This window comes from Vipera berus (assembly GCF_964194415.1).
Source record: "Vipera berus genome assembly, chromosome: 3".
Taxonomy (NCBI): Eukaryota; Metazoa; Chordata; class Lepidosauria; order Squamata; family Viperidae; genus Vipera; species Vipera berus.
Window position 1 is genome coordinate 105,338,750 of NC_138204.1, and position 25,986 is coordinate 105,364,735.

At 36.4% G+C, this 25,986-nt stretch overlaps 2 protein-coding genes across 13 annotated transcripts in view; one reads left to right on the forward strand and one right to left on the reverse strand.

The window, feature by feature from the left end:
• ODR4 (odr-4 GPCR localization factor homolog) overlaps nt 1–20,653 on the reverse strand; it is a 42,568-nt gene extending 21,915 nt beyond the window's left edge. For 7 of the 10 annotated variants that reach the window (XM_081323225.1, XM_081323221.1, XM_081323224.1 and 4 more), the window contains exons 1-12: nt 20,156–20,653; nt 19,812–19,982; nt 19,163–19,297; nt 17,561–17,656; nt 14,339–14,442; nt 11,392–11,428; nt 10,669–10,809; nt 9,764–9,859; nt 5,378–5,443; nt 4,499–4,627; nt 3,276–3,375; nt 691–876 (exon numbers count right to left, since the gene is read on the reverse strand). In XM_081323225.1, the coding sequence (XP_081179351.1) occupies nt 691–876; nt 3,276–3,375; nt 4,499–4,627; nt 5,378–5,443; nt 9,764–9,859; nt 10,669–10,809; nt 11,392–11,428; nt 14,339–14,442; nt 17,561–17,656; nt 19,163–19,297; nt 19,812–19,910 (1,189 nt within the window). In that variant the 5' untranslated portion in view covers nt 19,911–19,982; nt 20,156–20,653. Of the gene's footprint in view, nt 1–690; nt 877–3,275; nt 3,376–4,498; nt 4,628–5,377; nt 5,444–9,763; nt 9,860–10,668; nt 10,810–11,391; nt 11,429–14,338; nt 14,443–17,560; nt 17,657–19,162; nt 19,298–19,707; nt 19,769–19,811; nt 19,983–20,155 lie in introns of all 10 variants that reach the window. The other 3 variants (XM_081323220.1, XM_081323227.1, XM_081323228.1) reach the window with 3 other exon arrangements.
• Nucleotides 20,654–21,691: 1,038 nt separating this feature from the next.
• TPR (translocated promoter region, nuclear basket protein) overlaps nt 21,692–25,986 on the forward strand; it is a 120,478-nt gene continuing 116,183 nt past the window's right edge. For all 3 annotated transcript variants that reach the window (XM_081325900.1, XM_081325902.1, XM_081325901.1), the window contains exons 1-3: nt 21,692–21,960; nt 24,506–24,610; nt 25,147–25,220. In XM_081325900.1, coding sequence (XP_081182026.1) covers nt 21,810–21,960; nt 24,506–24,610; nt 25,147–25,220 — 330 coding nt within the window. In that variant the 5' untranslated portion in view covers nt 21,692–21,809. The remainder of the gene's footprint in view (nt 21,961–24,505; nt 24,611–25,146; nt 25,221–25,986) is intronic.

Here is a 25,986-nt window from a genome sequence, read left to right on the forward strand (position 1 = left end):
TGTTCATGATAAGAAACAGAAGTTCCTAAAATACAGATCTGTGAAGTACCTATTAAATTATCAGCTGTTCAGAGGATCATGTTTGACAAAACTATAGTTCAAACATAATTAAAATGTTTTAAATAAATATTAAAACTAGCAGGTTTTATTCAATGCAATAAATTACATCTAGCAGAAGTCACTGAGCTCAATTGAGAAACAATGCACTGAAAAAGCAGGTCTCTATTATTATTATTATTGTTAGTGCACTATTATGCAGTTGCAAAGATTATACAACTGCAGATAACACTTATTGGGATATTGAGATAATTTCCAGAAAATCATCCTAGCATTTGTTTCTTTCGAAATGATTATTGTCTAAGAAGCCACCATCCTTGTATGAAGGATTTTGGGAGAATGGAGAATTGTGAACTCATTTTCTGAATTTTTTCATTTCATGTTAGTCAAGAAAGTGAATTTGTAGTGTTTTCATTTAGTTACAAGTTTCAAAAGTGGGAAAGAACCCCCCCAAAACTTCCTTCAAATATCACAGGGAAATGTTTTGGACATACAAATACATCATGTGCACTTGGAACCCATTTAAAATACTGAACATTTAGGACTCTGAATTAAAATATGCTTCACTTTCAAGTTTTGTTTCTGAATAATTCCCAACAGAAAACAATCTGATTCTTAAGCAGCTACATTTACCTGAATTCATTTCCTCAGCAATATGCAAATCATCTGATTGAACAGCTTGATCCATCATTTCAAGAAAGCGTTCCTGAATTTCCCTGATTGTCTCATCACCAAATTTATAATCACAAAGCAACACATTGGATCCCACAATGGGAGTGAAAACTCTACAAGGTAAGATGTGATATTCCCTTTCAGAATCTAAAAAAAAGGAAAAGGAATCCCTATTACTTAAAAAAACCATTAACAGCTATATCCCGTTCACGCTCACATAAATTATGAATAAACACATAATTTTTAATATTGTAAGACATCTCATATAATATGACTGAAACACATATATAGCATCACTAATACTTTTGAATAAGCATAATACACCAGCAAGCTCCCAGCATCCAATTTACTTCTTATATTTTTAGAGTGCATTGAAGAGTGTTGCATGAAACTTTTAATAGATAAAGGCACTGATAATGTTACCTAGTTGGGTAATGAAATGTCTGCAAGCAAACAACCAAATTCAGAGAGCACCAGAGAGCATAATTCAACTCTGAGCTACATATATACTCTTCTCTTGAGGCAAAGGTAGCTGTCAGGACCCACCCCAATCCACATCTTAGGAAAGAAAGAACTCTTGAACTAGAAATTGTCCAAAAGGAGCTTTTACTAAAACATGTTTGGAGATGGAAATACTAGACAGGATCTGAAACTGTGTTACAGTTTGGTACTTTTTAAAGAGTCCCCGGTCGAACCCCCTCCCTTCAAGCCATCTGGTTTGTCCCGGATCAATTAAAATTCAGGTGTCAAATCCTTCCATGGGAAAGAGGGAACTCTCATGTCTTTATGACAATTACTCCCTTCCTTTAGAGATTTAAATCGGAGATACAAACCAGATCTCTTCCCCCCCTTCCTTTGTTGTTTTAGTTCAAAGTTTCTCCCCCTGGTCTTTGAAGACAGCCTCCTGGCAGGCTGAATAAACATCCTTGTGCCTATTAACATCTTCTCTTCTCTTCCTTGGGAAAATGTCAGAATCCAGTGGGGTTGTAAGATTTTTAGTACATATAGGATTTTATGAATGGGATATAAATGGATTCTGACAGTAGCACTTGGGAGTCAATGCTGCCAAACCTCAATTTGAAGTTAAGCAGCACAATTATGTCCAGGCTTTTTGTTTCATTGTGTTTTTCAGGGAGATAAGGAAATTTTAAGAGTGGAAGAATGGTAAGGATAGTTACTTCACCCTCAAAAGCCCCTCAAGGCAGTGTATGGGGAAAACACATTTACAGTACATTCCTTCTGATGACTTGTGAGCATCCATTGATAGTCTGTTGCGAGCCTTCTAAAAATTGGAAGATTGGATTAAAGGCTCCAATCTCTAAAACAGCATCCAGACCCAAGAGAGGGTGAAACACTAATTGTGCTTAGAAGCTGATTGCTAAGCATGTCCTATGAAGAGGCCATAAATATGATTTGTTATTATATTATTACAATATTATTAAAGATGTGTGGCTTCTCTTGTCACAAAGCAAATTTGAGCGTTTGCACCATTTTACTACAATGGCAATAATTCTCATCTCTATGCTCCTCGTCATAGAAAGAGGGAGGAAAGACAGTTTTATCTAACATAGATTTTAAAAAAATGATACTTCTAATCAAGTACTGCTTGCTGGGCAGAGTATATAACTGAGGTTAGAATATCTTTCTAATCCATGTCATCAAAGACATATTCTCCATAAAAGTTAGAACACAGTGAATCAAAAGACTTTGTTACTTTTGCTGCAAAAGAAGAATATAAGTCATTGGCAACATTTGCCATTGAAATCTGTGAGACCAAAAGAGGACATTAAGGAACAAGGAAACATGGATGGGGGTGGAATATCTTGAGAAAAGGAAAGTAATTCTGAAAGATTTATGTTTCAACAGTAAATGTACCATATAACATGCAATAGCATTTGGATATATACACAACAGATGCTACCTGAAGAGTTAATTAAAAATTATAAGTGACTTGGCCATATTAGTTAAATATGAATGCTTTCCAAAAACAGGTAAATTAGGATGGTGAATACTTGTCTATTTCTACTCAGTACATGCAGGAGTGTAGGGAAACAAAAAGGCAAGAGAAACTGTTTCAATTTCTATTATAAGAGGCCATAGATGTCTGCTTGACCAGCTCTGCAAAGACAACAGGAGATCCTCAGCTTCTGAGAAAAATATAAATGTAAATTAAGTTGATAAGGTGTCTGGAATTCCCTGTAGACACGTTGGCACACTTTTCACTACAGGGATTCCAGGTATAATGCTGGGATGCTTAATATAATTTTCTTTAATATGGGGCAGCATAGTTTGTCAGAAATGCCAAATCGGTTCTAGTTTTCTTCACACATCCCTTACCCATTTTCTAATTATTGAGACAGAGAAGTCCAGAATTAAAATACTTATAAAAAGTGCATTTTTAGAGAAAATGTATAGAATGCACATGCAATGTTGATGCACTTTCTAAAAAATCACACACCTATGTGGAAATAAGCTCAAATAAAATTAGTCTGGGGAAACAATATTACATTTTTAAAAGCATACGACTGGGTTATTTGGCTCCTTACTTCTCTTACTTTTCTTTCCTGGTATTTCATTGACAAGCAGATCTTCAAACAATATTTCACAACGATCAGAGAGAGTGTTTATTATGTCTCTCTTCAAGGCCTACAAAAGAAGCACAGAACAACATGTATGAAAGCTATGCATGTGCAAAATCCACCATTCTGAGCCAATCCTTGGAAGATCCATGGGCTCAGGGAAAGAAATGAAGTGCTCTGGATTCCTCTGCAACATTTTGTTCCCAGTTTGATATATTCCTAATACGTACTCTTTCTAAAACTTATAATATAAACTTAATGACTGCTATAAAAGAGTTGAAATCATTGTCAGGGATGTTGACTCTGAAGAAAACCAAATGCATCCATCTTTGCAGAGAAAAGAGTGATAAAAAAAACAGGTTACATGACACACCGTGAAAATTCAGCCCGCCTTCTAGGCAAGATTTCTGACCAGTTTGGGAGATTGCCACAGAAATAGCAATAGAGTCTTTTGGCCACAGTAATTTTTTAAAAGATTAAACTATTTGAAGAGAGCCCCCTGCTAATGTGCATCCTATCTGATTATTTTTCCCTCAGCAGAGGAAGACTGTACCTATCATTTTATAGGAATCAGGCAGATACTGAAAATGGATTGAACTCCCCATGGTGCTCTTATATGGATAGTTTGACATTAAAGACAGGAAATGCTCCTTATTCTCATCATCTTTCATTTCCTCAGACACCAGCTATGGTCATATATCACACTGTGCTAGAAAAGTCATTTGTACAAATCCAGGACTTATTTGTACAAACATAGCATAAAGAAATGATGACTAGACATAGACTACCATTGAGACATAAACCCCCACCCCATATAATAACACCTCCCAGATCTTAACTTGAAGAAAAAAACCTTTAAAATTAGCTACACTTCCATTAAAAAACAATGTTTAAGACCATCACCCCACTCCAGTTATGCTCATCTTGTCAATAGTATCCCCAAAATGATTGTTACATAATCAGATGTTTGAAGATATAATGGGACTATAAATGACAAAACTAGGGAGGGTTAATATAGATTTGAGGTTCTGTTTTGTCATTTTTGAAAAGCATGCATGGAACCTCTGCGCAAGAAATTTGAACTATTGCAATTATATCCCTTATTTATATTAACTGCTAGCAAAATCAGAGATCTTGACTGGATCATGAAAACAACTAGTTTTTTCAAAGTTGAGGGATAGTAAAAATACCTGAACTGCATCTTTAACTTTAGGCTTGTTATTATGGATGTAAGCTTTACATTTTAAAGCTCCTTTAAGATTTATGGAGCCACTGCAGATTTGGACTGTAGCTGTTGATCTGGAGTTTGTACTTTGCATCTGAAACAGTGAATAGGCAGAAATCACAAATATTACATATGTTAGCCAATTCCATTCTATCTTTAATAACTGTAAACGTGAAGGTTTTTTTTTTGCTTATTGGAGTTCCACATCATTGTAATTTCCAAACAATCCTCTTAATTACCAATATTAACAGACATCAAAATGTACAATCCTGAAATATCCTTGGTAAAGAAATAAACATAATAGTAGATTTAAAAAAATAAACAAGGTAGCACTACCCCAATTACCTGCAAAGGTTCTTTGGAATAGTTCCATTTTAAATAGGCTAATTGAGAGGGAGGAAATCTCATTTCCAGAGAGAGGCTGTTCCATAAAGTGGGTGCTTTCAATGAGGAACACCATCAGAACTTTTCTACATTGGAAAATGCTTAATGCATATTCTTTATTAATATTTATTAAAATAATCTGCATTCATACTGAAAGATAATAGACTACCTACAGCCTCCTAAATATATTAGAAGATATTTCAACCAGCTTTCATCATTTACCAACCATGCTACAAACAATTTTAAGCTGCTCATGGAAAGTGAAAGCAGTATGGGCAAAAAAAGGAAAACTCAGAAAAACCTTCTGTCACTCTGTAGATTTTCATTATTCTTATGTTTACTGAGATGGAGAGCCAAGATTGTTAATTACCAATTTGCATAAGTACTGATATGTGAGTGAGATCTGAATGGAGGATGTATCTTCTTACTTTTTAACCCCTTTGTCAAAAAGTTTACTTACCAATTGTGTTAAGACCCTAACATGAAGATTCCTAGTAGCTGATGTCATATATCCTCTTGATTTTTTCTGTAAGAATAATTCAAGTATAGAAGACAGCTGAACTGAAAAGAATATTGGCAAGGTTCAAATGCTAAACTAGAATCTATCAGAGAAAAACATTTAGACATTTGAGTATTTTATTACGTCTTAGTTGTTGTGATTTTTTACATGATTGTGTGACAAAAATCTTTAATGAATTGGTGAAGTTTTCCACCCTTCTGCAAACACTTATGATTTATTTCATAGGTAATATTCTGCAGTTCAGCTAAGTTCTAGATAGTTAATGTTAATAGATATGCTTTTGAATCAGTCTTGAATCCTGGTGACTGCCTGGACAAGTCTGTGCAGTTTTCTTGGCAAGATTTTGGAAAATTGTTTGCCCGTGGTTTCTTCCTGAGTCCTTCGGGAGAAGGGCGGTATACAAATATAATAAAACTAAAACTAAACTAAAACTAAACTTTCTATAGTTGAGAGTGACTGGCCGAAACCACTCAGATGGTTTTGTGCCTGAAGTAGGATAGAAACACACTGCCAGTTTCTAACCTGATGCCTTAACCACTACACCAAACTAACTCTCTAATACTAAAAAGTATTAGTTTATTTTAAAAAATGTACTCAAAGTATGGTAGAATATAGAATCAGCTAGGCACAATCAGACTTGTAGGATCACCATACTGGAGAATTTAATGGTTAACTCAAAGAAAATTCTGGTGAAGATAGGGTATTTTACTTTGCTTAAATTGTTTTAGGTATAAATATTAACCACTCTACAGATATTGTGGATTACATTCTCAATGTGACTTTCATCTCTACTTTTGCATTAATGCACATATTAAAATTAAGCTACAATCGAGAAACAGAACAGATACTATGCAAAGGTTTTTTTTTCCTGTTTTGATGCAAAAGAGGCATCTAAGAAGAGGTTAAACTCTACTCTGATTTAGGACAGTCTAAGACAAGGGTGTCAAACTGCCAGCCTGTGGACCGGACGCGTTATCCGGAAACAGTGCCCACCCCAGTGGCAAAACCGTCCCAATACATTGCGCGACGTCATGTGACGTCACACGTTTAACATGTCTGGTCTAAGAATAGACCATCTTTTCAGTAACAAATTAAGAATAAAAACAGAGAACTGAGGCTTGCTACAATAGATAGAAAAATCTGGAAAGAATTACTTGGATCCTGGTTGGATCCAATTTTCAGAAGTATCATATCAATCAGCATAAATTTTCAAAATCACCTTATCAATTGGTTTAAATAGAATAATAACATGGAAGAATTCCTGGATCAAGAAGAGACAGTAGCAACACAGATTTTCTGTTTTAAAATAGTGAGTGAAAAAGAAATAGTGAGTGAAAAAGAAATGAGACATTTTTTAAGAGGCAGTAAATAGATTTACTTCCTCAGATTAAAATGCTCTCCCAGGAAACTGGATATGAACAGATTCAGGTTCTGCTCCTACTGAATTCAGTGTGGTTCTGCTAAGAGAAATAGCATTTATATTCCAAGTCTTCTTGATATATTAAACTAAGAGGAATAAAATTAACTTTTCTGACCGCAGGTGAAATAACTCTGCCTTTTGAGTAAGATTGTGATTTTGTCTTTCTCAATGAAAATGTAAAGCTAAACTATAATGTTGTCTATATATAATCAACCATGTTTACTCCTGATAATTTCAAATAAATGTTTGTGGGCTAGATGGGCAACGTTTAGCTTTATTTAATTTACGTAATTTATAGAAACTCATCATAAGAAACACATTCCCTGAACCAATTGTCTGAGTCAATGGTCTCCCCACTCAAGGTTAAGATTGCTGGGTATTGTAAAATCTGTGAAATTCCATAAGGGGAGAGATTCTGGTCACAAACAATGCCAGGAGAATGATTTCTGTGAAAAGGACTGAACTGTATGTTTTATTTGCTATGAGCTTGAAAAGGAAGTGGTAACTGTAAAAACAGTCAAACATGGAGATATGCTCCATGTTGATAGAGAAAGTTGACAGGATGCCATGAGGCTCAAGACTAATGCACTGTTCCCATTCTTCTTCCTTCAGTAGAAAAATAGCCTTCTGAATCTTTAAAACTATTTCAAATAACAGAAGAATTATCATTGTATAAAATGATGAGCAAAGTATCTCCATGGAATAATCTTTCACTTCTCAGAAGAATAAGGCCCTCTTGATTTCAAATGATGCCCACTGGACTGTCAGGCTTAAAGTCTACATCTGCTGTTGAGTTAAAAAGGGATAAAAATCATCTCAATGTACAAGTGTCTGTTTGATCTGTTCTCTTACTGATACAATAATATAGGCAAGTAGAAATCAAAGGAAAGAATATCTGGCCATATCTCCCTTAGCACAACTGGCAGCTGGGAATGGAGTTTTAGATCACCAGAAACATTTTGCTGAAGTGATCTGGTGCCACCTTCTGGTTAATTATGCAAAACAGACAGTGTAGAAAAGGGCATTTATGAGCATTGAGAGGGAGGGAGGGAGGGAGGGAGGGAGGGAGGGAGGGAGGGAGAGAGAGAGAGAGAGAGAGAAGGCAGGGATAGTGAAGGTTGGAGACTATTTTTGTCAAGGCATTAACACTAGCATTTTGCCTGAGGAAGGCAGAAACAGCGTTGGTTCAGCATTATTAGACTCATGATATCAAACTAACAGGGATGATTTCACTGACTAGTTTACTATAAGAAGAATCCTTTTAAAGCAGTGTATGATAGAAAACATTGAAGCCATGAATGACTTCACTCTACCTTTCTATGCATTCTGTACTTTGATTACAGACTGAAATGCAGTAGCAGTGTTTACTGATGCTTATCAGCCCACTCTGATGAGGTGAAGAATATCACTGATAGAGTGCCAAGTCATTAAACCATCCTTATTTGAAACCATTGGTAGAGACAGGAATAAGGAGAAAGAACCAAGGCATGAAAAAGCTTTTTTTTAAAAAAAGGAAAACAGAAAGAAAACTAAGCATAGTTATTGGTATTCTAAGAAAAATATGGAAATAAAAAATGAGACAATTCTTAAAGATCATTCTAGGCTAAAGCAAGAAAAGATGAGGGAGAATCCAAAAAGTGTTAATGTAACAGCAGACTTTAATTACACTGTTTTTCTATTGCTGGAGAGTTTAAAACTTGGACGCCTTCAAGTACCAAAACAGGAAATGCTTAGAAAATTTTTGGAAGTTAGAGAAGATAAAAAATCCACGTTAGTCCAAAATAGATCTCTGAAAGTATATATATATGCAAAATTGAAATGGATAAAAGAAAATTAATGTATTCATCCTGGTGACTTAATAATACAATGCAGCTTAAAGGGTGCTGTTTTTTGCTGGAGTGTCTTCTTACACACTGGTAGTTCTTGACTTAATTATCATTAGTTCAGTGACCGTTCAAAGTGACAATAACTTACACAAAGTGACTTACACCATTCCTTGATGTTATGACTGTTGCATGGGTCATATGATCACAGTGCAGACATTTGGCAAGTGACTCGCACTTATAACAATACTGGTGTTTGGGAGTCACATCATTGCCATTTGCATCCTTCCCGGGCAGCTTTCAACAAGGAAAGTTAATAGGGAAAACTGTAGGGAAGTGTGCAAGTCACGTCTTGCTTAACAACCATGTCAAAAAAGGTCATAAAATTGGGTGCAGTCATATGATGCCTCACTTTTCCTGGTTCCTATTGTGGTCTTAAATCAAAGACTACCTGCAATTCTTCAAAATGTCCTGAAATAAGAAGATAAACTCTCCCTCAATTTTTACATGGATAATATTTTTTTTTACCCAAATGTAACCATAACTCTATACGATAGTTTGGGGGCTTGTTTAGACGTTCATATATGAGCCCTAGTGAGATTTATTAATGCTAACTAATGCCCATTCATAATCAATTAAAAAAGCCTCTAACTTAACACATTATCCAAATTTGATCATTATATATTATTAAGTTAATGTACTCATTTAGGATGTACTCATTTAGGATGTTACTGTTTGACTAAAGGAGGCATACATTTGGGATTAGATACTACTTAGGGCACACAAGACATTTATAAGCTAAGGAGAATAGGACAAGAAAATCCTGCTGATGATGTTACCTAGTTTGGTAACAAAACATTCAGAAATTATATTGAAACAAGATTGGAGAACAAACCACAGCTGAAACCTCCTTAGGTCATCTTGCTTTCAAAATTTGATTCAAACTTCCAATATATAAAAAATGTGCTGTTAGTGGTTTGCTTTAACAAAAGTTTCAATTGTTTTCAATAGAGCACTGAAAAACCTATCATGCAAGCTGCTACAGAGGACAATAATTTCAAGTTTACATTGTTTACTACCTACCTGCCCTTCCAGCAAGTCAGCATCTTCCTCTCTGGCTTGTCCATTGATCAAAAAGACAGCCTCCTCTATCTGTTGGGCCCAACGTCCTAATCCATTCTATAAATCAGAATCAAAAACAAAAGGGGTAATTTTACTGAAAGATCGACTACATTTCTGACCAATGTAAGTGAAATACATTTAATAATTTTACAAGCCTAAGCTGCAGGACAACCCTCAGATGTTCTCTTCTAAATGTAATTTAAATAATTTTAGATCATGAAGCAGAGAAGTTGATTCCTTCTAATTTTTTATACTAGTCACTAAAGAACGGGTATTAGCTGTCATGTGTGGATACATCTACAACAATGTTTAAATAAAAGATATGACATGATCTCTAAGCCATTGGTAACTTAGTGTTTCAAGGTCATACTCTTCTTTATCTTGAGTATGGACATGCTAGATTACCAATGAAAGGATGGCATGTTATTTTCCAAGTATTTGTTAGTGAATTGCCACTGTTCATTATTTCTATCATTGACATTTATTGTTATATACTACTGCTAAAGGATATACAGTATTTTTAAACCCAAAAGTTATGTTTAACCCTTATATTTCCATTCCATTGCTCATTCTGATATTGGATTTCAAGAGTAGTAACATATATTACTGATGATCTCTCTTAAAATCTGGACAAAAAAAGAAGTTAAAGAAAGTTCTATTGGGGAAACAGGTCACAGTTTGAGGGGCTTGGAAGAAATTAGCTGAAAACTGTTAGGATACCAAAGAAAGATATGCAGGCAAAAGACTAAGGAAGGCAGAGAAAATGATCTAAGGTAAAAATATTCTAGTGAAAAAAGCAACAAAGCCAATAAGAGTTAAGCATTATGATACAATTAATAACACAAAGTGGGGTTTTTTAAAATTACCCTTGTGTTTTTTTCTAAGTTGTGGCTGGCCAAGGTGGCAGGGAGAGGAATATGTATATTAACATTAATTGTGCATTCTAAAGATAGCCAAGAAGCAGAAAGAGCGTTCTGGTATTTCCAGTCTGCTGGCTTAGCTGTACTCTAAAGGAGAAAAAAAAGAGGCTCAATTATTACAATAATCAAATAATCTCAAAACATAAATGATAAATCACCCAATTTAAATGACTCAATCTATGCATTTATTTATGAATTCAATAAAAGTTATTCCGAAATAAGCACATGCAGAATTGTAGTTTGTGTATGTGTAATTGCTGCTCCCAAACATACTTTTGAGCAAACTTTAAATGGGAGCTAGCGGAGGCCCTACTGAAATGTAAGAACAAAACTATAATTTGTATTTATTTACTTATATCCCACTGTATTGTTTTCATACACAACTCAAGGCAGGAAACATATCTAATACTCCATTCTCCTCCAAATTTTCCCTACAATAATAACCCTATGAAGTGAATTGGCCTGAGAAAGTGAATGCCTGGCCCAAGATCACCCAGTCAGCTTTCATGCCTAAAGCAGGACTAGAACAGTCGTGCAGTTTCTAGCCTGGTGCCTTAGCCACCAGGTAGATGGTTCCACTTAAAGGTACCACTTAATGGCAGGTAATTAAGTTGAGATTGGCAACACAAATTCAATGAGTTAATTGTTCTTACCCAATACAGAACCTACCTTTGGATCTTGCACATCGTAGGTACGACAAAGTATTCGTTTCCAGTTAAGGAATAGTAATGAAGTATATTTAAGAGATACTACACTACAGTAAGGGATGCGGTGGCTCAGTGGGTTAGGACGCTGAGCTTGTCAATCAAAGGTCGGCAGTTTGGCGGGTCGAATCCCGAGTGCCACGTAGCAGTGAGCACCTGTTACTCGTCCCAGCTTCTGCCAACCTAGCAGTTTTAAAGCACGTAAAAAATGCAAGTAGAAAAATAGGGACCACTACGGTGGGAAGGTAACAGCGCTCCATGCGTCTTTGGCGTCTAGTCATGCCGGCCACATGACCACGGAGACGTCCTCGGACAAGCGCTGGCTCTTCGGCTTTGAAATGGAGATGAGCACCGGTCCCTAGAGTCGGAAACGACTAGCACGCATGTGCGGGGGAACCTTTACCTTTACCTTTTACCTTACACTACAGTAATAAGAAGCATTTAAGACTTTTATAATGAAACACCTCCCAGCCATCTCTAAAGATCTGAACTAAAACTCAGTCTGTTCAGATCAAATTATGCTTCCTGTTAGCTAACATAAGCAACATAGAAAAAGCCGTACATATCCAGCACTGTTGCTGGTTTATGTGATAAAATACATTCTGTAGTTAAATAGACACCATTATTACATCTACAGTAGTGGCCAAAACTGTGGAAACCTTTTGGGAAAAGTGTACATTTGAGGTTTGATGGCTAATAACGACTTTTTTTGGAGTAGTACCATAAAATTATATATCAATGGAAAGATAATTTAATCAAGAATGTAATGCAATAACTTTTATGAAGGATTTATTATTAGAATAGTAGTTATAAAAAAGAAAAGAGAAACACAGAAAAATGAGATATACAAAATTATCACCATATTAAAAACGAGATATACAAAAATTAACACGTTAGTTAATACTTAGTTGGGTAAGCTTTAGCATGAATTACAGCCTTATGACGTCTTCCCATGGAGTGAACCAAGTCCTTTAGTTCTGCAGCTGTTATAATGTGAAACCAAGATTGAATGACTGCTTCTATTAACTGGGTTTTATTGCTGGGTCATTTCTGATTAACAAGTTTCTTTAGTCAGCTCCATAGATTTTCAATTGGGTTAAGGTCTGGGCTATTCCCAGGCCATTCCAGCAGTGGAATATGATTATCTTGAAAGCACTTTTTGCACACAGCAGCAACATGACATGGAGCTGAATCCTGTTGAAATATAAATGCTTCATTGTCTTGGAAAAGATCATGTGCGGAAGGCTTCAGTTTGGGCTCAAGTATTTCATTAATGTATTTTTGGCCATTTATATTCTCAATAATCACAGAAATTCTGCCCACACCTTTTGATGTCATACAACCCCAGATCATAACACTGACTGGGTGTTTCACGGTACATATAATGCAATTCTTCTCCAATTCTTCTCACATATTTTATGCCATCGCTACCAAACAGGGAGATCTTGGTCTCATCACTCCAAATAACAATGTTCCATTGTTCCTCTGTCCAGGTACCATGGGTTTTAGCCCAGTTTAGTCTTTTCAACCTTTGTTTGAGAGATAAAAGTGACTTTTTTCATGGAATTCTAGATTTTAGGCCAAATTCCTGCAGTCTGCACCAAACAGTCCTTACACTCAACTTCATATTGCATTGTGCCATTACATCTTGTATACACCCAGATGATTTTCTTCTGTCATGTAGGCACAGTCTCTTAATTCTTCTATCATCACTTGCTGTTGTGCACCTTTTCCTGCCTTTACCAGTGTGGTTTTGTAGTGACTGAGTCTCCTTATACCTCTTCAAAAACTTAGAAATGCCACCTTTGGCTAAGTTTCTACCAATTTTTCTTCTAATTTCTTTATAACTGTAGCCTTGTTCACTTAATAATACTATATTACATCACTTTCTGGGTGACCAGTCAACTTTTTGCACCATTATTTTAATTTTATTACATTTTACAAGCTCACTAAATGAAAGAACACAAAAAACCCCCAACCAACTTGATAGCGATCACATAACATACTGACAAATGTCCTCCTCTCAGCTTCAATACATGATACCAATAACTGAATCCTACTGTGATCTGATTGGCTCATTGCCAAAACAAGATGACACCTGATTGGCTATCTAAACACTAATGCTCAATGGCTACAATCAGATGATCTGATCTCAACCTAAGCAAGTTGTGCTTCATTTTTCTGGTTATTTGGCTATAACGTTTCACAGAATATAGATACGTGAACAAAATCTGTTGTATTACATTCTTGATTAAATTATCTTTCCATTGATATATAATTTTATGGTGCTACTCCAAAAGAAAGTGGTGTTATTAGCCATCAAACCTCAAATGTACACTTTTCCCCAAAGGATTCCACAATTTTGGCCACTACTGTATATTGATCTCTGACACCTGCCCCCCCACATTCCACACACATATTTCATTTCCCCATCTCTGTTAGATCTTCAGCCCAAATTTGTTCTGAAAATTTGCAATCGTCTGGGCAGCACAACACAAAAGAATAGAAACTGTCTTTGAATTGTTCCCATAGATTTGAACATAGCGCATCAATATATCAGTTAACTACATTTTAAAAATAGCAGGTTGTTGAATTTTGCTTTTGCTTTTACTGAGATCACAGGGCAGAGCTAGCTACAAAACAAAGTAACCTTTATCTAATTTATTTGGAATTATTTAAATTGTAATTGGTATAACTGTGCAAAGGTAAAAGCAGAGGCAAAGCCTGAATCAGCTGTAATTTAGAAAGAGTATAGATCAGGGGAAGGCAACCTTGGCTCTTTTATGACTCGTGGACTTCAACTCCCAGAATTCTGGGAGTTGAAGTCCACGAGTCATAAAAGAGCCAAGGTTGCCTATCCCTGGCATAGATCGTCCTATATAGTAATATGAAGACTGATGCAACAAGGATACTTCTTTGTAGTTGAACAAAGATGAAGTGCCACTCTATCTGAAACATCTTCTGAGATGCCCCACAATCTCTTTCTAACTGCAGACTTTTCTATTGAAAAAAGAAGCTTGGAGAAAAACAGAACAAGAACAGAGTTAAACCTGATTCTTAGGTACCTTTTTTTGTATATTGATTTTTTTAACAAAACATAAATCACTCAATAATTGGTAAACAGTGTGATGTCTGGGTTACGTTTGTAGAACAAATTTTAACAATTAATTTCTATAATCTATATTCCATATGTTAATTTTAGTTGATTTCGTCTTTCCCCAAAGTATCCTTTTTTGCAAACATTAGGTTAATACAATTTTTATTATTTTGATAAATAACAGTTAAGTATATAGTTTTTCCAATATTCCTAAAGAATAGTAATCATATTAATAATATTTCTTTTCTTATTAGTCATTTTGGTTGCCTTATCATAAATCCTATTACAATACTTATTTCAGTTTATTTCTCCCACCAAATTCTAAATATTCTTACTAGTGACAATTTTCTCAACGATTAATTACATTTACATTTGCAGATTTAATTCTATTTTTTCCATATAAGCCCCCTCACACTTTTATATTTCTTAAGAAATAGATAAAAGAATAAAAAGTGAAAGATAAAAAAGAGAGAAACAAAAAGAGAAGGAAAAAAAAGCAAAAGCAATGAGACATAAAAAATAACATACTACTTAAAATATATATCCCTCCTAACTTAATATATATTTCCTCAATTTCTTATTCTTTTTAACCATAGCTAAGAATATATTTAATCTGTTTAATCTTTCAGCTTTCCACTCAATAGATCGTCATCTAATTCCTTAACTCTAATTCAAAATATTTTTTATACTTTTCTTAAATTCAGCCACATTTAAGTACCTAAAACATTTGCTTTATTTAAGTCATTTCAGCTTTTTTTCTTTACAGAAAGGAAAGAAGCATACTATATTAGTCAGAAAATTCATCCCTCTAAAAGTGGTATATTCCAAAGTTTTTCTATTTCTTTAACCATATTCAAACAAATCCTTCTTTCTTAAGTATTCTCTCTGATAAGTCCCATCATCTATTTTCTTAGTTTCCATTTTAATCTTTTTTCTCTGCCCAGTGTCTTTCTTGATCAATGTACTTTGCTGAATCAAAAGATTTTTCTGTTTAGTCATAGGTGTTACTGTAGATGAAGAAGTTAAATCAGCATTTGCCCACTTCTTTTTATTAGGAATCTTTTTCCTTCCTTTTCTCTTCACTTCTCTTGTTATCTTTTGTCTCTCCAATTCTGGTGTTTTTCCTCGTATCTCTGTAGAATATTTTTTCCAGTCCTTTTTCTTATCCTCAAAGTTGCTTTGAAGCATTGAGATGTAAATTATCTTTTCTTCCACTTGAATTGAATCATATTCTTTTGCTTTATAAGGTTCCATCTTTAAGTCTCTATCCTCAGAATTATGTTCAGTCATCTCTGCTATATTTTCCTGAGAATTTTCTTGGAGTAAAATTAAATTGGAGATAAGTTGATTCATACTTTCAAAGTTGTCCTGTATTTCTTTGTAGTTTAAAATCGTTGTCCTCTGAAATGGTTGCTGCTTATCATATATTTCCTCTTGTGAAGTATTCATTGCCTCAAATTTGTTAGTCTCACTTTATCTACACAGCTGTGTTTATTGAGAACTTTGAAGGTCAGAGACAGAAATTTATCCCCAAATAATCCTCGTCCACCAGTAGATGTAAGCGTTGGTTCATTTTTCAGATCTTTCTAGTCTTTTCCCTCCCTAAAGGGTAAAATCTGCCGCTTCCAATAGCCAAAAGGTGGGGGGAAAAACCCCTCCTTCTTCTCTCAGAGATCTTTTATTTTTGGGAATTCTCTTCTTCAGGAAAGTAGGTAGGATAGAGACAATCAATATTCTTACACAGATTCAAATGCACTGTTTACAATCAGTTTAAAGTAGAGCTTTTGATTTCCATGGTTTGCAGCTTGGGCTAGACCACAGGTCTGCAACCCGCGGCTCTGGAGCCGCATGCGGCTCTTTCAGCCGACTCCTGCAGCTCCCAGTCCTCTGCCATGTGCAGTCCAATAAAAAAAAAGTGGGACTAAAAAAGTTCAACCAATCAATTCAAATATGCAGGGTAGGTGCATAGTTCGCCTTGGCTCCACTCTTCAGTCAAACCCTGTTCTGTGCATGCGCTCATGTACGCACATGCGCACACATTTTTTGCGGCGCCCAGTTTTTCCTTTTGTGAGGGAACTGGTTCCGAGTGGCTCTTTCACTGTTTCAGGTTGCTGACCCCTGGGCTAGACTCTGAAGTTAGGCTAGCCTTTCTTCTGTTGGTTTCTGGAAGGCTTCTCCTGGACTGTTTGGGGAGACCGCCGTCTCTCCTAGGTCCCTGGGACTTCCTTCCTTCATTGCCACCTTTCTGGGGCCGCTCCTGGCCCATATAGGGTCCCCAACAAAAAGAAATTCAGCTGAAGGGCTCGGCATTCCGAATCCCTCAACTGCTTTGCTGCTTAACAGGAGCCGGAAGTCCTGATTCTTAGGTACCTTATCTATCCTCCCATCATGGTGGTATAGAGTATATTAAGCATATAGAGTTATGTTATTCAAGCCTTTGTTGATATAGCTCTTTGTGTTGCTTAGTAGAAATACCCAGTGCTTGTGGCCTTGGAATGGAGATAGCTAACATAACCCAGACGGCTTGTTCTTGAGCACCAGCATTTGGTAATAACAGATTGCAAAGTAAACAGTGAAGTTTATGGTATATGTTGATAATATCAGGAAGGATACCACAAGTGTGAAAAGTAACAGTAAGATCAATCTAATAGTTTATCCAAGTATTCTAGAGGAAAGGATGCTTTTGTTTCAAATGTTATTGACAATATTGTATGTAATATAAAGTGAAGAGTGAGCTTGGTTGAGGCTCTTTTCCTGCAAGGAACTCAGTGGCTCACTGTAAGTATCTATTAAAGTATATTGTTTGTTATTTCTATCTGCAAATACTTTGGTTTTCCTTTTAGGGGAACATTTCATATTTCATCTCTCTCTCTCTCTCTCTCTCTCTCACACACACACACACACACACACCATGGCAATCAATTTCATCTTGGCAACTTACATAATAGAAAACAAATGTAACTGTAAAAATATAAAACAAATGTTTGTAAGTGAAATAAGAATAAAAATAAAACAAAAGATTACTTTTATTATTTACCTTCCGCAGGATATTTTGGATTTCTTTTGCCAGCTCTGGAACTGAAATGATAAAAACACCAACAACTAGCAGTCCTCCAGGAAGCATTCTTGATACCTAAGTAAATCAAATACAAACATATTATTATTACTATTACTATTGGCCTAACACTTCTGCTTTGAAAGAGGCAGTGATTCACCCATTCCTCAAGAGGCCATCCTTAAACCTGATGGTTTTTCATTATGGACCAGTCTTTAACTTGTTGAGAAGGTGAGCAGTCTGCACTTGAGGAGAACTGAGGAGGAAACAGATTGTCTAGATGTGTTTCAGTCAGGTTTTAGGATGGGTGAATACTGAGAAAGCCTTGATCACACTTGTTCATGACTTGTGGCAAAGCCAAGATGGTGTTATGCAACTATCCTTGTGCTCCTTGAACTCTCAGTGGCTTTCGATAGTCATAATAGCCACTTAAGTAGTAATTTATAGCTAAATAGGTTTGCAATGGCTCAGTTATTACTATGCCTCACAGCAGCCCAATGGATCTTCATGTCCTGGTCCTACCTCCTGCTCTGGAGTAGCAACTTGGTAGTTCCATTGCCAGCACCTACCTTCTAGGACACTGGTCCCCAACTTTTCTGGCTCCGTGGACTTGTGGTGGTGGTGGTGGTGGGGAAAAGTGCATGGTTTTGTGCATGCACCCCTTGCACAAATACAGCTTTGTGTGCTCACCCTTGTGCAGTCCAGTTCCCAATGGGCTGTGGGCCAGCCCTGGGCCACAGACCAGTGATTGGGGACTGCTGTTCTAGGGTGTACTTTATGCAACATCTTCTCCCTAACCTCAACATGAGAGAGAAATATGGTTCTCACAATCTTTGCCCTTCTGCTGAGTAGAAACTAAAAAAAACACCAACCAAAATGGAAATAATTCCAATAATGTAATCTTGTGAACCTAACATAGAGGCATGTGGCCATAGATTTCAGTCCTTTAGCTTTTCTCATTGCCTCATGGGAGACCAAGAAAACCACACTTTATTAGAAGAATAAAATTATAATACCCATTTTAACTTTAAATATGTGGATATTCAGTGTTGGAGAGAATTAACCCCTTGATTAAAAAAGAAATCCAATGGTCTGAGAGCAGAACTCAGACTAACCAAACAGACATCAGTTTGCCAAATTCAAATATAAGACCCTGGTCAATCCCTTTTCCACTGTAAAGCAGCTTACTCTGCCTCTTAAGATGACAGCCATAGCTGACAGCAAAACATCAGAATACCAGAAAACTAGATCATGTCCATTCATCTCAAAAACTCATCACTGTTTGAAACTTTCTGCCTTCCCCAGATGGATATCGGCCTTATGTATAAGGCAGGACATCTCACCCACTTGTGAGTGTCCCAGCCTACCTGACAAGCAACAAAGCCATATTCAATAATGCAACATGGCAGAGCAATTTGATTATATCTCATACAGGCATAATTTTAATATTTATGAATGTTCTGTGTTTAACTGTCCAAAAACAGCAGAAGACAGCATTAACTTAAAAAAGACAATCATTATGAAGCTGAGACAGGTTTACAAGAAAAGTACTTTTCTATGTCAAAGTAAGACAATTTTTATTACTTGTCTGGCATGTGCTGCTGTCCATTCTTCATCAATAATAGACAAGTCTGTATGGTGGTTTGCAATACTGTTACTTTCTTCCTCTTTTACAGGAGTTTGAATAGCCAGCAAAACATAGTCTCTTTGCTGGGTACACTGAAAAATAAGAAATATCAAACTTAAAGCAAGTGTAAATAGCCATATAGATAAAATAACTAAAAACCATTTCCTTTTAAGTCCAGGGCTTCCAAAATACACAAATAATATTTTAACACTCTAACTACTATTTGAAGCATTCAACATCAGTTCTGTTAACAATCACTAGTAATCCAAGGAAACTCTATCTGAAAAATACATTAATGGAACAGATTGTGAAAAGAAGAATACAAAGGTGCTCTAACTACGCAGCCTATTTATTTTCTCTTTGTACAGTAAGGAAACCTCAGTTTAAATTATTCTTTTACATGACAATAGCTAAATTATTTACAGATAGTGTTGAAATTATATCTAAATAAACATGTACGGAATTGTATAATTAATGAAAGACATCAATAATAAAGATGTACATTGGTAATTGATGACATAACTGAAGTTCCATAGTATTTTCTTGTCAGAAGATTCTTCAAACTGCAACAGAGGAAACATAGGTAAAAAACTACAGCAGACTTACCTGCCCTACTAAAAGACCAGTAATAAGTCTTTTTGATTTAGCACTCAAGTCTGACAAATATTGTCCAACAGTTTCCTCCACGAAGTAGCTTCTTCCCATTATTACAAAGACTCAATTGCCCAATCATAAAATGTGTAATAAACGATGGGGAGAAGAAGGGGCTCAGTAACCCTAGAAATTAAGGGAACAGACCTTAGATTTCTAATCTTAAAAACCCAACAAAGGAGAAATGCTACATGGGGTTAGTATTATTGCACCTCATCGATTTTTTAAAAACTTAACTATCTCCACCCTTGCAGCCTTCTTAATTAAGTTTCAAATACAGCAGTTGCAATCCAAATTACCTTTCGTTTTATTTGTTTCACCGTAGTTGTCTTGCTGTACAGCTCCATCCAAAGCATCCAACAGATTCTTTCCTTTACCCAAACACTGATGTGTCCTCGTCCTTCATCTCTCCGCGCCAGTACTCGCCTTCATCCAACAGGACGCACTTAGATGACGTTCACACACTTAATTGGCCAAAAAAAATCCTTGCATTCCAAGCGTTTTCGGATTTTCTTATACAGTACTAATTCTTTTTCTTTCTTTTTTGTCTCCTATGTCAGAAAGCGCTGAAATAGCTGCTTCCTGCTTCTCCTGTGTCCTTTTAACTTTATATAAACATAAGAAACCGCCCCTCCCAAATAAATTCCGCCACATCCAAGATGGCGTAAGGCAAGAGGGTTAAAAATGCTGCATGTATTTCCGGCGGCAGATGAGGCTTTTCCTTCATTGGGATAAAAGCTATTTCTTACAGCTCGTCAACTGGGAGACTGTAGCTTAAGTCAGCGTTTCCCAACTTCATCAACTTTTAAGATGCATAGACTTCAAATTCTCAGAATCCAGCTGGGAGTTGGTCATTCATATCAATTACGGAAACTAAATCCTTCAATACGGCCCTCGTTGGTTTCAAATGCTGACATCCCCTCAATGGAAGAAAAAAAAAGCCTCCCACAGTTCCAAGTTCATAAATTTGGGTAAACTGCTCCACGCGTCACTAAAGCGAAGCATCCCCATCCTACGCTACGTTTCACAGCAGCTAATCTCGACATCAATTGTAGGAATCTTAATTCCAAAGGTACTTTTCTTCAGGAGGCAATTGGGCTTTGTTTTTCTTTGAAGACGTTTCGCTTCTCATCCAAGAAGCTTCTTCAGCTCTGACTGGATGGTGGGGGAATGGAAGGATTTATATTCCTTGCAGACACCTGGTTATATGCATTATTTTAGTCATTGAGGTCATGTGGAGGTTTTCCTATGTCCTCAGGGTCACCTGAGTAGTGCAAATGAGTGTGGAGTCTTCTTGGCTGCAGGATGTTTTCTGCCCTGTGTCTCTTCACTGTTGAAGACAGGCGCAAGCAGTTGGGGGATGAATCTGTGTTGTCTTCATCTCGAAACTGAAGCGCAAATGGTTCCCGTAGTCTGCAATGTTTTCTGGAAATCCGTTCATACTCCCGCACCATTTGAAGGGTTTTCATCTCAAAGTGCATAGCTAACCTTTCTATTCCCCACCATCCAGTCAGAATTGAAGAAGCGTCTTGGATGAGAAGCGAAAGTTGCCTCGTGAAAAAGCACCTTTGGGACAACTATGACGTGGATGACCGAGAATCTCCACAGGCATGTAATCCCAAAGGTACTTTTTCACGAGGCAACTGGATTTTCTTGTTTTTCTTTGAAGACACTTGGCTTGCCTCGTGAAAAAACCAACCTTTGGGATAACTATGACCTTGATGACTGGGAATCTCCATAGATATAAATATGTAGGAATCCAAGTAGCTTATCTCTAGCTACTGCTGCGCTTTGCGCGTGCGCCCTTTTGTCACGTGACGCACTTTCCAAATTTTCCTGCTCTGCCCTTTCCGGGGGTGAAGACTCAAAAAAAAAAAGAGAGAGAGAGAGAGAGAGAAAAGAAAACGGAGGTGGAGGGTGGATAGGGAGGCATTTTTCTGCAGGCTGTCCAAGATGGCGGCAGTCCTACAGCAGGTTTTGGAGCGCGCCGAATTAGCCAAGCTGCCCAAAGCCGTGCAGGGCAAGTTGGAGCGATTCCTCGCCGATCAACAGAGCGAGATCGACGGACTCCGCACTAGGCATGAGCGCTACAAGGTGGACAGCGGTGAGTCGGGTCGCGTTGCAGGAAAAGAAAGCTGGATCGGATGGGATGTGGCGGGTCCATCTTTTCCTGCGTGAGCGTCGGGAAAAAGGGCAAAGGTAGAAATTGGGAGGATTCACCCTGGCATCGTTTATTCTAGTGTGCTGGGCATTTCTACAAATGAATTAAGCTAAAAGGGGAAAGACAACTTGCTATTGTCTGTTACATTGAATTTCCCTTTACCAGGAGCTGTGCTGGCTGCAGTGATGGATATTGTAGTCAGATACATTTGTATATAAAACATAGCATCGCATGGGACCAACGGCTACTTGAGTCGGGCTTCAATTTTTAACAGTAAGACTTAGATGCTGAGTTAGGATGTTGCCACTTTGAATGATCGTATTGTACCAGATTTAAGCCAGCGTGGCTGTAGTTGTGTGCAAACTTAGTCATATTAAGAGTCATTAAATTTATTTACTAAGGCTTGTTGATATTGCTTCATCTACTTAATACTTTAGATATCCATTTCCATAGTATGTGATAAACAACCTATGTGTCCCATCCTATGAAACAAACTTGGTGCCTTAAAGAGAGAGTTAACATTAGTGTTCTGTTTTACTACAGTTGCCATTTTCTTTCCTGTCCCTTCCGGCTCTCTTTATTGTATTGAGCACGAAGTAATTGAAAGCACTTGGGGGAAATCTTCCAAAAAAAAGAGAGAAACCCGATCTATAATAACTACAGTATTCTGTTTGTTGTGTATAGAGTTCTTGACAAAAACATTGTATGATACCTATTAAAAATCAATATACTCTTTGTATATTGCAATTTTCTTTTTTGTAATCCACCTAGAGACAGAGTCACTGAAAGTAAGTGGGTGGCCATATAAATCCTCCAAGTAACTAAATAAAAACTTTTCACCTGCTCAAAATATATGTGGTATTTTTAAAATAACATTGATTTGCTGAAAGCAAGGCACTAGATTGTATCCAGAGTAATCCAAACATAAGATTACATCCACTGGATATGTATGGTTCCTTTAAGTTGTACTTCGGAAAAAATTAAGTTCTAAACAATTTTAATACATTCCCAACAATATTACACATTATTATCTTCTGTTTAGAGCAGGGGAGAACTTGCAGGAGTCCAGATGTTACTGAAATGCAGGTTCCCCATCTTATTGTTGATTAAAGTGTACTGATTTAGATTTTTGAGTGTATCACCAACTTACATTTAACTGAAAAATACCTACATCCATAAAGTACCAATAACCACTATGAGCCATTGGTTTAATATTCAATATCCATTCTCAAAAGCTTGAAATTCTCAAAATAATGTAAACATTTATACAGATAGTTCTCGATTTACAATAGTTCATTTAGTGACCATTCAAAGTTACATCAACACTGAAAAAAGTGACTTTTTCATACTTGCAACTGTTTCAGCATCCTCAATATGTGATCAAAATTCAGACGCTTGGCCATCGGTTTATATTTATGATGGTTGCAGTGTCCTGGGGTCATGTGATCTCCTTTTGCGACCTTACAAGCAAAGTCAACAGGGAAGCCAGATTCACTTTACTAATTCTGTGTTACTAACTTAACAACTGTAATGATTCACTTAATTACTGTGGCAAGAAAGGTCATAAAATTGAGCAAAATTCCCTTAACAAATGTCTCACTTAGCAACATAAATTTTGGGCTCAATTGTCATAACCTGAGGACTACTTGTATAGATGTGTTGGCTGCACTCATGCTTTCCCCCCTATCAGAATTTTTTTATAATTATGACTTGTCACACTTAACTCTAAACCCCAAACAAGTCAGATGTTTGGTCTGGCTGGGTATTACCTTGTATTGTATTGCTTATATAAATACGAAATTACCAAAGGTTGCTGTCTCTTTGATTATCTTAACAATTTTACTGAAATCCGTTTAGGAAGTAATCCTACACATATTGTGCTTACACAGATATGTAAACTTCCTTGATCATAATGTTAGAGCTAATGTGGATACAATTGGATTCTCCCAAACCTAGAGGAGGATTGTGTTCTGCCAACCTGAACTGTGAGGAAGAAATAGGGACAAATTTGGAGAAACAGTTTATTTTTATTTTTTTATTTTTTTTAGATCAGGGGTCCCCAACCCCTGGTCCGTGGATCAGTACCAAGCTGCGGCATGCCAGCAACCAGGCCGCACAAACAAGCAAAGCCCCATCCGTGGGATGCAGGCATTTAACCAGTCCCTGGTGCCCAAAAGGTTGGGGACCTCTGGTTTAGATATCCTAAGATTGTAGCAAGGGAGAGAGTGGAACATGTAAAATTTATTTTTATCCCACCTTTATTATTTTTATGAATTAGTTAAGGTGGAAAGTACATCTAATACTTCCTCTTCCAAGGCCAAAAGTCACCCAGCTGGTTTTCATGCCTAAGGCAGGACTAGAACTCATAGTCTCCTAGTTTCTAACCTGATGCCTTAGCCAATAGCCCAAAGGTGCAAAGGTTACATTTTTATTTATTTTCCTGCAAGGGATAATACAGTACTGAAGGGTATTAATCGATGTTTTACAGAGCAACAATATTTTGAAGTAGAAAAACGATTGGCTCAGAGTCAGGAGAGGCTTGTTAATGAAACACAGGAATGTCAGAATCTCCGAGAAGAGCTCACCAAGCTTAGTAAGTATAATTTTGTTAAGTGGGTCACAAAATAGTATTACTGTAGTTATATGACTGTATAAAATTTAAGACAAATACTGAAAAGCTTTGTTTTAGAAAATGAACAATGTTCTATTTCTTTATGATTCTAATCATTTTTATACCACTTAGTGTTCCAAGATTTTAGGAATGAAGACTGTAATTCTAAGTATTAAAGCTACTTTTCACAATAAATGCCCCTCAATAGGCCTATGTAATGTCTCCTATATAAGAGGAATGTGACTTCCAGCTGGTGCAAAAGTTTAAAATTACACAAACCAGCAGTGGGGATTTTATAATGGAACATAACTTTTTTAGAATTATATAGCTTGTCTGTGATTGAGGCATATTTGAAATGATTAGGCAGCAGTTTTCTCATTTCAATACCATAGATGTATAAAAATCTTGAGTATTTATTCCTTGGGATAGGAAATCTTATTATTTGGTCATGCTGTTGCTAATGAATGGTTTATTGTAATACAAACATGAAAATAGCCTTCTTTTTGAACATTCTACAGATGAGCAATTGAAGAAGCTAAATGAGAAAAACAAAGAACTGGAAGGTGCTCAAGATCACAATGTGGCCATACAGGTATTGATGCTGTGTCAAGAAGTATTCAAATTGGAATTTATAATTTGTGCCTATTTTGTATTGTTTTAATCCTGTTTTTATTTTTTTTAAATAAGGCAGTGTGCATACTTCATACTCTTCCCTTCTCCTATTTTCCCCACAACAACAACCCTATGAGGTGAGTTGGGGTGAGAAAGGGTGAATGGCCCAAAGTCTTCCAGCTGACTTTCATGCCTAAGATGGGACTAGAACTTACAGTCTCCTTGTGTCTAGCCTGGTACATTAACCATTAGATTAGACTGGCCCTATCCACTGAAAATTGGTAAAGAGCAGTAGAAATTCAAGGCAACTTATCCAACCTTTGGTGTTCTACAGCCATGCTATTTTTTTCTTTGTTTTTGGAATATTGCCACTTTTATACAATTGCTAAATGGATAAATTATTTTATTTAAATAATAAAATTATTTATTATTAAATAAATAAATCAGTATTTTGCCACATTTTCCAAAGGTTTTAGTCATTTACCTGTCTGATGAAATCAGTTTGGGATTAAATTATTTTCATATAATCAAATTTTCTGGCTTTTTTTTGCCAGCAAAAAAAAAGTAAAGTGTGAGGCTTGCTCTATAATCATTGACTTCAATTCGTAAGACTATCACCTTTATTCTATTGTTATTTTACCACATACACTTCTGGTAGAAATGGAGCCTAATATCATAGTATAGCATTACATAATGATGGAAGCACTGTACAGTTGCAAGAAAAAGTATGTGAACCCTTTGGGATT